Genomic DNA, 14,753 nt, shown 5'->3' with positions numbered 1-14,753 from the left:
CCATTTCTTTTTATTATTATTATTATTATTATTATTATTATTATTATTATTATTATTATTATTATTTTTTTTTTTTTTGTAATAAAATTTAGCCCCTGGGGAGGCGCAATCGCCCCAGGGGACACCTACTTTTTTTTTTTTTTTTTTTTAATATGCCCCCGGGGGGAGGGGAGGGGCGTTTTCAGAGGGGGCCGACCCCCCCCAAGTGAAATCCCCGGTGTCTAGTGGTGTTTCCTGGCCCCCGATCGCTGTGCTGCAACCAGGGGCCAGGAAACACTTTCAGGAAGGCCTCGTAAGAAAGGGGAGAGTCTCCCCTTTCTTACGAGGCCTTCCCGAACGTGGGTAAGGCCTTTGCCACTTCCTGCTCCGATGGGGAAATCAACAAAGTGACGTCAGCGCGCCTAGCGGCGTGCTGATGTCACAAAGGGGCGGGTGGGGGGCGGGGGGAGACACGAAAAGCTTCCGTGTCTCCCGGGGATTTAAAAAAAAAAAAATCCTCGGGTGCGACACACCCGAGGATTTATTAACCCCCTCCCTGGTGTCGGCCACTGGTTGTGACCCGCACCAGGGAGGCCTGCACCCAAGGGGTTAAATCTTTGTTTTCCATCACATTTCAAATAAATGTCCCTCATTTTTGCTTTCCTAAGTGTTGAATGTGTACAGTACATGGGGTGTGAACCGGGGGATCATATCTACCTGCGGGGATGGATAATTCATGAAGCAGGATGCGTGACGCTACAATTCACAGACAATAGAGGGGACAAGGTTGGAAGGGCGAGTAGCACACGATGAGAATGGGGTAGGCACAATGGACACAAAGGAGGCAGGAAGACGCTGGAGGTGACACCACCAACAGAGTAAATTAGATAAAATAGTAAGACCTGACCCAAAGGTGCCTAATCGTATATTATAACCCACGCATAGTTAGTTTTTGTTAGTATTTATCGTTGTTTTTGTATTGTTAGTATATGTGATTTTTGATATTTTGTTCTCAGTAGCTGTCTTATTTTTCTTTAAATGGCTGAACTAGTGTAGAGGCTACTAGGCGACACAAGACACACTGATAAGTACTGAGAAGGAGAGTAAGTAAGAGGTGGCAATAGACTACGCAAGAGGTCGGCCTTAGCAGGAACCCATGAACTATTGTACCTGGGAAAAAACATGCCTCCACTATGCATAAAACAAGTTTGTATATTTGACATGCGAAGAAAACTGTATGCATGTACTTCTGACTATCAAACTCTATGAAAAAACAATAAACAAAGTAAAAAAAAAGTGTTGAATGTGTACAGTTCATTTACAGTTTTACATTATGTTGTGCGTTACAAACAAATGACATCTTACGGTCTTTACATTATAACTGCCTGTGCCACAGCAAGATCATCACATAACTCACTTTACTTTTCTTTTTAGGTCGCGCACGCAAGCGCTTTGACCTCTTGTAAGTATTGTGGGCTTTTAACCACATCCACCTCACGCCCATCACTTTCATTCGTTCGTGGGCTTGCCTTTCTAAAAATCACTTGATATCATTTGTAAATGCTTTACATTTGTCCCACCTTGGGGTGGTTTGGTTACTGCCTTGGACACTGACCCTGTTATAGGGAGAATTGCACGATTGCCAATGTACTTCAGCGTGGGTGAACTACCTTGTTCTTTTGCCCGGACTTTGTGGCTGCCATGGCGCTCACAGCATTCAGAGCGCAAACTTGGTCAGTGGTATCATTTTTACATTGTATGCACTCTGATCTGCTTAGTACACATTTTTTTGCAGCAGGCATATTAACCCTGTGTGCTACCTTATGATGACTTCAAGCTTCCACTAGACAAAAGTACATTCTCTTGGCTGCCGTGGCGCTCAGAGCGCAAACTTGATTGGCAGTATTGTTTTTTCATTATATGCACTCTGATTTGCTTAGTGCACGTTCTTTGCAGCAGGCATAATAACCCCGTGCGGTACCTTATGATGACTCCAAGCTTCCACTAGACAAAAGTACGTTCTTTGTTCGGAAAGAACATAAATCGCCAGAATTGATTTGACATTTTTACATTACATGCACTTTGTGATTTGCCTAATACACGTTCTTTGCAGCAGGTATATTAACCCTGTGTGCTACCTTATGATGACTTCAAGCTTCCACTAAACAAAAGCATGTTCTCTTGGCTGCAGTGGCACTCACAGCGCTCTGAGTGCGAACCTGATTGGCAGTATCGTTTTTTCATTATATGCACTCTGATCTGCTTAGTACACATTCTTTGCAGCAGGCATATTAACCCTGTGTGGTACCTTAGGATGACTCCAAGCTTCCACTAGACAAAAGTACATTCTCTCTCCAAAAAGAACATAAATCACCAGAGTTATTTTGACATTTTTACATTATATGCTCTCCGATCTGCTTAGTACATGTTCTCCGCAGCACACATCTTCATTCTGGGATTAGTAGTTTTATTTTTATAACATGATAAAAGCCGGAAACCAGTCCTTGGAGTTGTATTCATAGAGTTGTCCAGTTCCCTAGTTCGATGCGTGATTCGCTCATTTAGTTTGTTTCAGCTTTTCATTCCGGGACTTATAGTTTTTTTTTTTATAACGTGATACAAGCTGCGAATACAAAGCAGAATCGTGACTAGATGAACTACACACATTTGAGTCTGTGAAACTTGAGCTGTGTGTGCATGTATTTATAAAACTAACCTTGAGGAGCACTTACAGTTGATTATGCTGTACGTTGGTAAATATTTCATAACTAATATTTCAGTTCAAGACCGACTGAGTATAATTAATATCATGTAAGGTGGCTCTCCTCAAGCGTGAGAAAAATCATGGGCATTTTGTTTGACTCCCCGGACTGCAGTAAAGGGACAGTGAATCCAGTAAGCACGCATTCTTGGAGTACAATTATTTATTTATTGCCCCCAGGCCTGTACCAACTGCCAAGTAAATATGTTTTGCACCTGGGAGAAGTTTGTGTTTTAAGGGCCTTGTTTACAAAAAATATCCCAGTAGGCCGACTACCCCTTTAGTTATATGCAGGGCTTCTGGAATAATGTGGCAAAAAGGACCAAATTATGCAGCAGGGTTGACCAATTAATGTGGCAAAAAAGTCCAGTTATGCATTTACAATGCCAAAAGCTCCACCTCAAGTAAATATGAGACCTATTGCTTTGCAAATGCTTGTTCTGTCTGTAAAGTGAGAGGAGATTGTAAACTCCAATCCCAATGCTAAAAAAGCAACATTTTTACAGAACACAAAACCTGAAATTTGGCCTCTGTCTTTGAATCACAGCAAATGTGACAAACTGATTACATAATTTAAAGGCATATTTATTTATTCACCAGTGGTTTGTGACCACTAGTCTGGGAAAACTGTCTTAAACAGTTGCTTTAACCTCGAATAATACCAAACCTAAAAGGATGAGATAGAGGACTGCAGGTCATGTGATGTTGAGAGACTTGATTACAGGGAAACTGTACCTCAGCGGAAGTGTAAACTTGATGGAAAAGCTGAGGTTCTGAAGGAAGCACTTGGGAAGGTGCCCCATGAAACCACCATATATAAAGAACAATATTGAGGTTCAGCAGGCTGAAAAGAAGAGGCCGCTCAACGGAGATCCCCAATGAGTTTCTGCTCTATAACGCCAAGTCAAGGATGGGTGACTTAACATTTCTCCAGACCAGAATTTATTTAGCAAAGTAGGTTTATGTATAGGTCAAACCACTTAGATTTTCATTCTTCATAAACACCCATTGGTCCAGTCTGTGATTTGTGAGTCATCGAAGTAGCTCAACTCATATTAGTAACAAATATTGCCTTCATTTTTGTAGTCAACTGAGGTAAAATGTCATAAGAAGTATGATCGGTAGTAAGAGGTATAATATCCCTGTCTGTCTCACAGACTGACCTAGGTGAGTTGAGAATTTATAGTTGAACTGTGGCTAAATACATTTTTCAACTTGCCCTCCTCCTTTGATAATGTGCGACCAGGTTTTGCAAACCTGTGGGACAAAGCCCAGGTTGGATTGGAAAAATGCTGTAATGCAGTTGCCCGATCAAGCCATACCAATCCCGTCATAGCTAGCTTGGTAATGTTGAAAAAGGAGCTAGAAATAGGCAATACTCTGGACCTTTCTTGGCCAGAGGAAACTGGCCCTAGTCATCAAACACTTTGTAAAAATCTTGCTCAACATCAGGCAAATGAAATACTGCTAACTACTATTACATTGTTACATATTTTTACTCCATATGTTGTAGGATCTTTTACTTTGTTTTCAGCTTTTCACTTTGTGCATTGTTCCCACTGATCAGCACCCAACAGCCCCAGAGTATACAGGGATGGATTTTCTGTATGATTTTGAATTATTTATGTCTATTTATTTTTCTCTTTCCTCTGCAGGACTGAGAGGAAGTAGAGCTGAGTGGATCCATCCCTATCGCTCTTTCACCAAACATGGCACGACCATGGCGTAGAATATCTTCTTGGTCACCTCCCGTCCTCTCCCTGTTCCTGGCCTGGCTACTGGGTATGTATTTTGTTTCCCCAGTGCTGTTAATATGTGCTGATTTTCAAAAGATGTATAATTTTCTTTGATTTTAGAATTGGTTTAACAGCTAATTCGGCATGATAGGTTTGTGGTGGTTCAACAGAGCTGCATCTGGGAATCACAGTATGGGAGTTCTGAAAGGATTGCTTTAGTTTGGAATCGAGGAGTTTTGACAGTGCTGAAATACTTGGGCACTTCGAGTTGAGGATTCGAGTTGAGGATTCAAGAGCCACTGGTAACAAATGTAACAATTCAAAAGGTGAGAATGTGACGATTTTTGTTGGGCACAAATGAGACATGCAAGAACATGGACATAACCATCAACATCAGAGTAGATGGTAAACCACCAAAGAGATTGTAAAACTATATCCAATGTAATATTAACCCGTCCATGAAGAGAAATTGCAGTTAGCACACATTCACAGCCTATAAGCATTTGTTCGTAAGCATGAACAAAAATAACATGTTAACTATAATACAACTAATTTCATAATTTCAGAGTTGTCTTAAGAGAATCCCAATAGACTCGTCTGATCCATTTGTTATGGAGCCATCTTAACTCTGACTAAGACTGAAAAATTCCAAGCAACCAATGAGATGAAATCACAGATTGATCATAAATAAGTGACATGTTAGGAAAGTTATGAGATAAGGCAGCAGCTAAGATTTTTTGAATCACAAATGTATGCAATAGTAAAATCATTCTATGCAAATAAACATGTCCATCTAGCTTGCAGATGCTTCATACATTGAACATCTCATAGATGCTGCCAATTCTGATGATCAGGTTGAATGTCAAAAGGTTCTCTAGTAACCAGCAAAATGTGGTTCCATTTACGGCAGGACATTTTCATGGTTAAAATCTCTTTTATGAACTAAAAAAATTCTGTTCACTCTCTGACAAAACGTGAGATAAAATAGAGACTGGCAATATTTTTTATTGTTTTTGTAGCAAAACCTCCTTTACACTTCTTTTAGAGATGTCTCTTTCCACAGTAAACTTCTTTATCATTCCCTAGATGACATGCAATTGGAGTTAGAGTAAATATCACCATTTCAGATTTATCTACCGAGTAAAAACCTATTTTCATATTTTGCTTTTTCAGAACATGAGTCGAATCCAGCAAACTATCGGTTAATTTCCCTCCTAGATGTCGGAGCAAAGCATTATGTTAGTCTCCTCCTCCGGGATCCTAACACTTGAGCAACAGCGCAAAGGACAATTCCCTTGAACCAGACAAGGTTCTGATAAAGAATGGGAATGCCATCAAACCTCCTAGAACTGTTCATTACCATGGGAAACACCTTCTTAGCCCAGTCCCTATTGTACACATGCTTCATCAATTTCAAATCAGCTTTTGATCATATCCCAAAAACCAAACTATAGACAAAAGTAGCTGTCTAGCGTGCTCCATCAAATGTCTTGATGGTAGTTCAGCTATTATACTCTTACACCTGGGTGCCATGGACCTCCGCAATGGAAGTAGGCTATCATGAAATATCCAAATCAAATAACATCTAGATTAAAACAGGGTTGTGTACAAGCCCCTGTGTGTTTAATATGTACCTTGTGGATCAATTGGACAAAACAAATGCTCATCTGCCTAAAAATGGGTGGAAAACCGATCACTAAGCATCTTCTCCTGCTCAGTAGAACAAATTTGAGATTACAGAGGCTGCTAAATAAGTTACAAAGATTTTTCTGAGAAGAATAAGCTAGAGGTAAATCTTAATAAAACAAAAGTGCTTGTTTTTGGGAAAAAAAAGTAAAAAAAAAAAAAACCTAACCTGGATCTTGGCAACTAAATGGCCATAGCATCCTGAATACAACGAGGTATAAATAATTGTGAGTAATCGTAGACTCCAAAGAGTCTTTCCTTATACTACCTACATCTTTGTAGGTTACCACTCTAGAGACAATGCAAAAAGTAATCAGTTCCAAACTGTTCCAGCAATGCTGTATGACAGCGACATTTTGAGACTCCGAGGTTAGTCTCCTTGATACATTAATTGCAATATTCTGTCTATCAAAGCAACCCTGGCAGGTGCAATTTTACCCTGAATTAAACAAGTGTTGGCAAGACAAGACGTGTTTCTAAAAAGGGGCTATCCAATTCGACTAGAAAAAAAAAGATACCATGATTATAAATCAATAGCAGTTCCAGGGAGAAGTCTCCCCATCGACAATTCCAGGAGGAATCGATAAAATATCTCCAAGTAAGGGAATTGTGGAAAACTCCTATTTCGACTAACAAAAAAAAAAAGAAAACAAAAAAAAAAGCCTGAATAGAATGCGCTCGAGGGCAAAACCACATTATCACAACGCTTCCATGCTTGGTTGAGTATGAACTCATATACTGAACAAAAAACGCACAGATATATAGCAGCATGTCTCTCCAAATTCCTAAAGAGCAAATTCATGTCATATTGCTTTGGAGCCTTACCTCAACATGATTTCTGTCTAAACCCACCTCCCCTGTTGACATCACTTGCAGATGACGCAACAAGAGAAATAAAAAAACATTCACATTGGTTGCATTTGCTCTTCCCTTTCAAGAGGAGTGAAGAGCCCTATTGCATTCCATCTTTAATCAATTGGGGGTATGTACATGTAGGCAGGCACTAAGTGAACCCTAAAATCAGACCTTAAATAGTCGCTTGGTAAAATTCATAGATTTATTTGAAAAAAAAAAGTCTAAGCCTGATATAGATTTGTATGTTTTCATTTATTGTAACCACATTTTATAAACTTATTTTATAATTTGTCATTTTAATCACACAATGATTTTCAGTAAATATGCATGTGATCAATAACACGTAGAAAAATAGCAAGGGCACTGCACAACCCAAATGGCATTATGTGACATTCCAATCAAATAAAATGAGGGGGATAGAGAAGTAAATTATGGGTTACAATTATGCACCTTCCCTAGAGATACATAGAAGACAATTATAGTATGGGGCCCTTTTAGGGATATCTATGCGGCTGAAGGTTTCCTGTGTTTTTGTAAAACCCTCTTCCACTTAAAATGGCATGCTTACTCATCATGTAACCTGGTTATGCCTTCATACCCAGGATACACTACTGCCTTAATAGGAAGCGTCTTTCATGGCCAATTGTTGTTGAAGTTGTGGTCTAGAATCATCTAAGGGATTTCAGGTTCTGTTTATTAGTGACAGTTTCTCGATAAGGTTAAGAAGAGAGGAGAGACATGAGTGATTTATGCCTCACACATCATAACATTTGTACCAGCATGTTTCAGCCTTCCCATGTGCCCATCAGGGGTCATATGACTTCATCAGGGCAGTGGGTCCTAAACATGCTCATTGACAGTGAGAGAGAGATAAATAACTTTAAATGCAACACATAACATGCATCACTCATGCTGCTTGCATTGTTGTCCCGCTGCCGGTGCATTTAGTAGCCTGACATTGGAGCACAGGCATGTTAGACATATTTTTTGCATTATTTTCATAAGCTCCTTTTCCCATCACCCATGTGGAAACAATGTACTTGTTAGTCATAAAGTGCTGCAAAGTACTGTTATAATCTTACCCAAACCTATGTAGAATTATGCCCCCCCCATGCAGGGATGAGAGCAATGCTTCCTGTAGTCAAACACTGGTAAAACCTTCACCACTAGCTTCACAATGGAGCAGCTATTCAACTTTTCTGAAAGGGGTACATACCCTCTTACACTAGGTGTGCTCATTCTATTAATAAATTAAATCCAAAGACAACAAAATAGAGCTTCAGGGACTGTATTTAACTTTTAAAGTGATTTGTTATCTGCTTTCCTGGCGCGATGCCGAATACTAAATTCAGGGAATAAAGAAACTTGTGTTACTGTAAAAATATAATACTGCATATTATGGAATGATTGTCAAAGATACTTTTATGACTTTGGTTGCATCTTTAAATTACATTGGCCATGAAGAAGCAACAAGAAAATTGTGAGGCACCTTTTGGTATTTTTTGACGTTTTATGTTATGAAAAGAATAAAGGAAAAAACACTTTAAAAGTTAGCTACTAACCTCATTTTCTGACTTTTAATTTCACCATTTGTTTACAGGTATAGCGTAGAAGTAGTGGACAGTGGTAAGAATAAGCTATACAATAGTAAAATGTCAGGTCACGTACTTCATCAAGGATCGCATTACACCTAGGCTGCTGTTCCTTCAACCCTCCGTAGTAAGAAGTGGAAAATTGTCCAGTATCTTCCACTGCCCTGACGAAAGCCTCTGGCCTCAATGGCAAATGAGAAGACTGAAACATGTTGGCACACATGGAGAAAACGAAGAAAAAGCATGGTAGTGAAATGGCACCAAAGCAAAGTTAATTAAAAATAAATTTGATGTGGAATCCTTTATCTCATCACTCAGTCACCAATCACTTCCAGGGACATACCAATGATCACTCTAAAACTATGATGACAAAGATTCTGTAGTTCACCAATCAACATATTAAATATGTCCTGTTAACCAAGGGATCTAAATGCCACAGCGTAATTGAGAGAGGCTATAATGATAAATAAATGTCTTTTCAGTAAGATCTCTAAAAGAAAACTGCAACGGTAATGAGGCTTTGCGTACCAGATGTAAAGTTAATAATGGATAACTATCAACAGTTTGACTCATCACAGGAGTCTTCTTAATACCCAATGAAATATTATTCTTAATGGCCCAGTCTAGATAATTCAACATTCCACCACTATCCAGCAACACTGATGCATTAATAACTTTCCTTTCCATTCTTATTGTGCTTGGTAAGAAAGGCAAATTACTTTCTATATTATTGATAGGAGGTCCACCAAAAGGAAGCCTGTGAATTCCTGTCTTCTCTTTTTCAGGAGAGGATGAATTCTTTGCAAATTTTCAAATTTGAATCATATCTGGTCTCACCACAGAATGGACACAGCCCAGCCTTTTGCCAGATTTATTTTTATTTTCTGTCAGATGGCCCTTAGCTACCTCTACTTGCATAGATTCTTCTTGAGCGAAAGGGCACGCTGGAATATCTGGTTGACTAAGTGAGGAAACTCTGGTAAAGAGTAACCTCCTCTGGGCTTCCTTCTTTCCTTGTGTCTTGCCTGTAATTGATAATCAATTAGTAGGCTAAATAAATTAATTCAGGAAATAAGGTAGGATTTTTCAAACTAACCAATGCTTTTTTAACCTCTTCATTCAATCCTTATCAAAAAGGGTAATTTGGGTTCTCTCAGCTTGGGTGCTTCCAGCTGCTAATTAGGGATATCGAGTCACATAAGTCAATGCATCCATTCCACCTTGTTGGATATGAGTCGCACAAGTCAGTACATCCATTACACCTGGCTGAATATTTCATAATGCTTACTATATAGTATGCGCTAAATTAATAAATGAAAACATTTCTTGAAAGGCAAGTAACAGTGTATCTCTCCAAACAGTCATTCGAATCCTTACTAGTGGACTTGCCCAGACAAAAGCACGTCCAGTGAGGCAACCAATCAGCCAACCATCTTTGATCGATCTTGATTGAAATGGAGAAGGCGAAAAGCAGAATGCACCGTAAGGAAATATAAAAAATTCCCTTAACTTCACAGAAAAACATGGGGCACTTAAAGGAACTGCTGGGATACGTCTAGATCATTACATTTACCTTAAGGCCAAACTTTCACGGTGTAGTTGTTGTAGCTCTTGCGCTAGATCCTGACAAGGATCCATAGCATGAGAAAACCTAAGACATTGTTGGCGTTCCAGCCTCTTAAGGACCAGACAGTGTGAAGGTCTGTCAAATTTCCTTCCTGGCTGCATGAGGAAAGGGTGACTTCTCCAAGTAGCCTCCACCTAATTGTACACGTGAAAGATGTCTAGTGTCTTCTTAAGAAGGTTCCATTTAAATGGACAAAGCCACAAAGAGCACAAAAACATTATTGGCAATGTTCTAATTATTGATAGGTGCTCTGCTCATCTACTTTTGTATTTGTCATCATCTCCTAACACTCCCTGAACAACGGGGCAGATATGGGTCGAGCTAGAGCTTCTAAAAGAAATCTAGTGGAATTCTAGTTACAGAAGAGCAAACAGAGACAAAAATAATAAATAAATGAGCAATGAGTGGGTGAAAAATAATGGAAGAAGTGTGTTGCAACACACCCATGCTTCCTTGCGGATGGTTCGGACGGGAGGTGACTTTACAGGAAAGTACTTAACGCAATCTTGAAATCCAAGCAGATATTGCTGTAAAGACCACCATCTAAGAAATGGTTATAAGTAAGGGTTGGCCATGCCGCTTTCTTCAGACAGCTGGCTTTGACCAGGCGCTGACTGAAGAACGCCAAGTTTAACATCACCTTCCCCTAAGCAAATGCAAATCTCTGTACCTCAGCCTCCACCCTTCCTCAATGATGTTTTGCACAAGTTGCAGAGCAACCTCTAGCTGACGGTTATCCTAACGCTAGTGCTGTTTAATTAACGAGGAAGCACAGCTGCATATCAAGTGCAGAAACTAGAGCTGCGCTGTATGTAAGTGCACTACCTTCTTCCCAATGCTTGTCATCTCAGGTAAGCTCTTAGTATGAATGTAACAGGTGCAAAAATAGATTATCTTTCTTTCTTCTGTTATATGATATGTAGCACAAAGACCCATAGGTTTGGAGGAGGGAGGAAACATGTATTTTAAAGTTAATTTGGTATCTCAGAGAATTCAATGTATTGGCATGATATGGGAAGAGTCCCACGTTGAACTAAAAAAATTCAACCAGGAAATGTTGGCAGCCATCTTGGGACTCGGCTGAGTCAGAGCCCCAGGAAAAAAGTTTTTAAAAAATGTAAAAAACAGAAGGTGGCAGGGTAGGATTACCCTGACCCCCTAAGCCTGGTGGTGGAGTCCACAGGAGATTTTGCAGTGGATTTATGGAGGATCCGCAAATCGACAGCAAACATCTAAAACAAAATGCATGTGTGGGCTTCTGTGCTTGTATTTAATTTGCCCTCCCAGGTGGGCCAGGTTCTGCGGGAATTTCTTTTATGAGATCAGGGGAGGAGGGCCCAACCAGTCACACTCTCCACAGGCCCCTTTTGGCCTCTGGGACCACCATCTCCTGGGGCATGGCCTTATTATGAAGAATTAAGGGGAGGGCACGCAGCCCCCCACCCCCGGCTATTTTCGGGCCATGGGACCGCCACCACTTCCAGGGCTCAGCTGTCACTTTATATATTGTGAGGGGGGCTGCATGGCCTCCTTCCCCGGGCTATTTTCGGCCTTGGGGACTCTGACCCCGGGGCTAGCCCTGCTAAAAAATGGGAGGGGTTCACGCTGCCCCCTTCCTGGAGTCATTAATGGCCCTGGTGACCCCATCCTGCAGGTCCAGGCTCAACTATGCCCCGGGGTGCCCACCCCCAGGACATAGTGGTTTTCTTGCTCGCACTGGTGCAGGCAAGGAAACCTCTGTTTACTCTATCTTGGCTGGAGCAATTTAAAAGCTCCTGCAAAGCTAAAGCAACCAGTAAGTCCACTCCCAGCGTGCGGGAGCAGGAAAACTTCTCCTGCCCTCTGTGAGTGGACCTTTCATCTGTTTCCCTGCCCGCTGTGAAACGGGCTGGGAAACAGATGAAAAAATTGTTGGCTGGGAGCTGGCTGGGGCCACAAGGGCATTGGGGCAATCCCCACAGCCCACAACAAAGAGGAAGTGTGTGCCCTGGGTGGGCTACAAGGCACCCACACTTTACTGGCCAGGCTCCGGGGGATGGGGTCCTCTGGGCCAATATTGACAGACAGTGGGGGGCAGTGTGCCCCCTTCCCCATCAGACAATGGTTGGGCCCCAGAAGATGGGTTGCCCAGGGTCACAATTGGCCTAGGGAAGCGAATGGTACTCCTTGCCAATTAGTAAAAGTTGGGGCCTCCGTGGCCAATATTGGCCTGAGGATGGGGGCTGCATGCACTCCCTTACATTTATTGATATGACCGGGCCCTAAGAGATGGGGTCCTTGAGGCCATAATACGGCATGGGGAGTGGGGTCACGTGCACCTATCCCTCTTCTAAATATGGCTGGGCCCTGGGATATGGGGTCCCCAAGCTCAGAAATCAGCCCGGGATGGGGGCCATGTACTCCATCCCCCTACAAAAATGTTGTGGGGCCTGTGGGAAGGGTCCCCCGGTCCCAAATCTGCCCAGGAAGGGTGACTGTGTGCCCCCCTCCTAGGTTGGCTGCCTTTTTGGTATTGGCCATAGGGCCTGGCCGCAGACCATGCCCAGCGGTCAACCCTCTGCTGCATTTAAAAAAACATAAAAATTCACTGAAAAAAAAAGGTTACAGGGACATTATAGTTAGGAAATAGATTTTTTTTAAAACCTTAGTTTTTTTGAGTGAATTTCTAAGGTTACAGGGACGTTATAATTAGGTTAAGAATTTACACACACAAAACCATTGATTTCAGCAGTTATAGTTGGAGTTATCTCAAGAAACTTTAACTCATGCCCTAAGGTAAATAGAACTTGCGCGCTCACCTTGCACTGCTAACTACCCCACATATTACATCACTCATGGCATCTTCTTTGACCTCATTAATAATCTCGAATCAACATTTGCAGTTGAAATTGTTGATGAGAAGACTGTGCTTGGTGGGTGGGGGGGGGTGCAATTTAGGGATACGAGTTATATTTTTTGAGTTAACTTAATTGCTATAGTTTTGTGTGTGTAAATTCTGAGCCTAACTATAACGTCTTTGCAATCTTTGTTTTTCAGTGATATATATACACACATGCATACTGTCGCGTGGGCTCTCATTATCCTAAATGAGACTACTGGATTTCTAGGCAGCAGGATCGATAACGGTGTGGGGGACTGAGTCTGACCCACGTGTAAGGAACTCTGTCACCCTAAATCCGGTTGTTGCTGCGGCTAACTAGCAGTGCCTCATTTCTCCCACGGGGAAGAAATGATTGGGCAGCCGAGCGCATGACATCTTTGGAACTTCTCAGGGAAGTCGTGGTCACTCAGATCCAAACCAACTCTCTCATTCACAATATGGTCTCATATACAAATGACAAAGACAGTATAAGTTTTATATAATGTTTTAATAAAACGACTGTATTTTAGATATTAAGGCGTGAGCCGCAATAACCAGAACAATACAACATAGTAGGATTGATATAGTAACCAGGAGAGTAAAACATAGAAATAAAGCTATCATAATTCCTAACCGTTTCTACTCTCCCTCTGCTTGTTCTATTTAGAGCACAGCATGTTAAGCTTCCAGCTTGCCTTTCTGTATCACTAGGGAGACGGACACACTCATACCTGAGCAAAGGCCTGTGATCTGGTTCAGCATCTGCAACGAGGCAGTCAGCGTCTAGTTGTGGTTCCCTGGTCGGAATCTCCCTCTTGCATGTATTGGGACAAGGAAGTGATTTTATAACTAACATGTCATTGTGATCACAAAATGTCCCTACGCAGGAATGGCAAGTCTAGACTCCTACCACGTCTATCGGCAATGTACCAGACTGTATCCTTGACTGAAGCACAGAGTGAATATGTTATGAAGAACTCCAGTGCTGAAGTAGGCAAAACAGTGTGATATGAATAAAAAACAACACCGTAGAACTGGCTATTCTGAAAAATAACAGTACGAAGCCTAATAAAAAGCATTTAGAATAAAGGGCACAGAGGCTCTAAGCTGTTAGCAAATGAATAAAATATATTTAGGGCAAAGTGCACAGAGGCCTAAAGCCTGAAGCTAATGCGCAAAATATACGTAAAACTGACCACACTACACCCTCCCCTTGTCGGTAGCAAGTGGTTCCAATAACAGAAAAAACATAACCTAAATTTAAACACAACATTTCGACAAGATGAGAAGACAACAAAGTCATGAATTCAGGAAACATGTGACGATAGAGCGAATTGCAATATAGTGTCAATTTAGTCGGAAAAAAAAAAAATCCAATTGTCAGACAGAAGCAATAGAACGTAAAAGCTCCTCCACTTCGAGATATGTCAATATCGGAAGATCCACGCCACAAAGTACCATGGAGCAGGTGTGTTCCAAAGCCCCAAAACCATTCAGGGCGGCTCCCCGTGTAGTGCCAAGGAAAGAGACAAAACCATCTTCCTCCAGGAAGGGAATCTCATAATCCGCTTCACGAAGCAAACGCAACCGTAGTGCACAAGTCTGGGAATGAGCCCTAATCGGGAACATCAACAGATCAAGATCAACCACTGGAGAG

At 41.4% G+C, this 14,753-nt stretch overlaps 1 protein-coding gene across 3 annotated transcripts in view; it reads left to right on the top strand.

The window, feature by feature from the left end:
• Positions 1-14,753, top strand: part of CD276 (CD276 molecule) — a 204,359-nt gene that overhangs the window by 103,081 nt on the left and 86,525 nt on the right. For 2 of the 3 annotated variants that reach the window (XM_069222228.1, XM_069222230.1), the window contains exon 2: positions 4,396-4,522. In XM_069222228.1, coding sequence (XP_069078329.1) covers positions 4,450-4,522 — 73 coding nt within the window. In that variant the 5' untranslated portion in view covers positions 4,396-4,449. Of the gene's footprint in view, positions 1-1,413; positions 1,442-4,395; positions 4,523-14,753 lie in introns of all 3 variants that reach the window. The other variant, XM_069222229.1, reaches the window with a different exon arrangement.

This window comes from Pleurodeles waltl, chromosome 3_1 (genome assembly GCF_031143425.1).
Source record: "Pleurodeles waltl isolate 20211129_DDA chromosome 3_1, aPleWal1.hap1.20221129, whole genome shotgun sequence".
NCBI lineage: Eukaryota > Metazoa > Chordata > Amphibia > Caudata > Salamandridae > Pleurodeles > Pleurodeles waltl.
The sequence above is the reverse complement of the archived record's forward strand: the minus strand, read 5'-3'. Positions and strand labels throughout refer to the sequence as shown.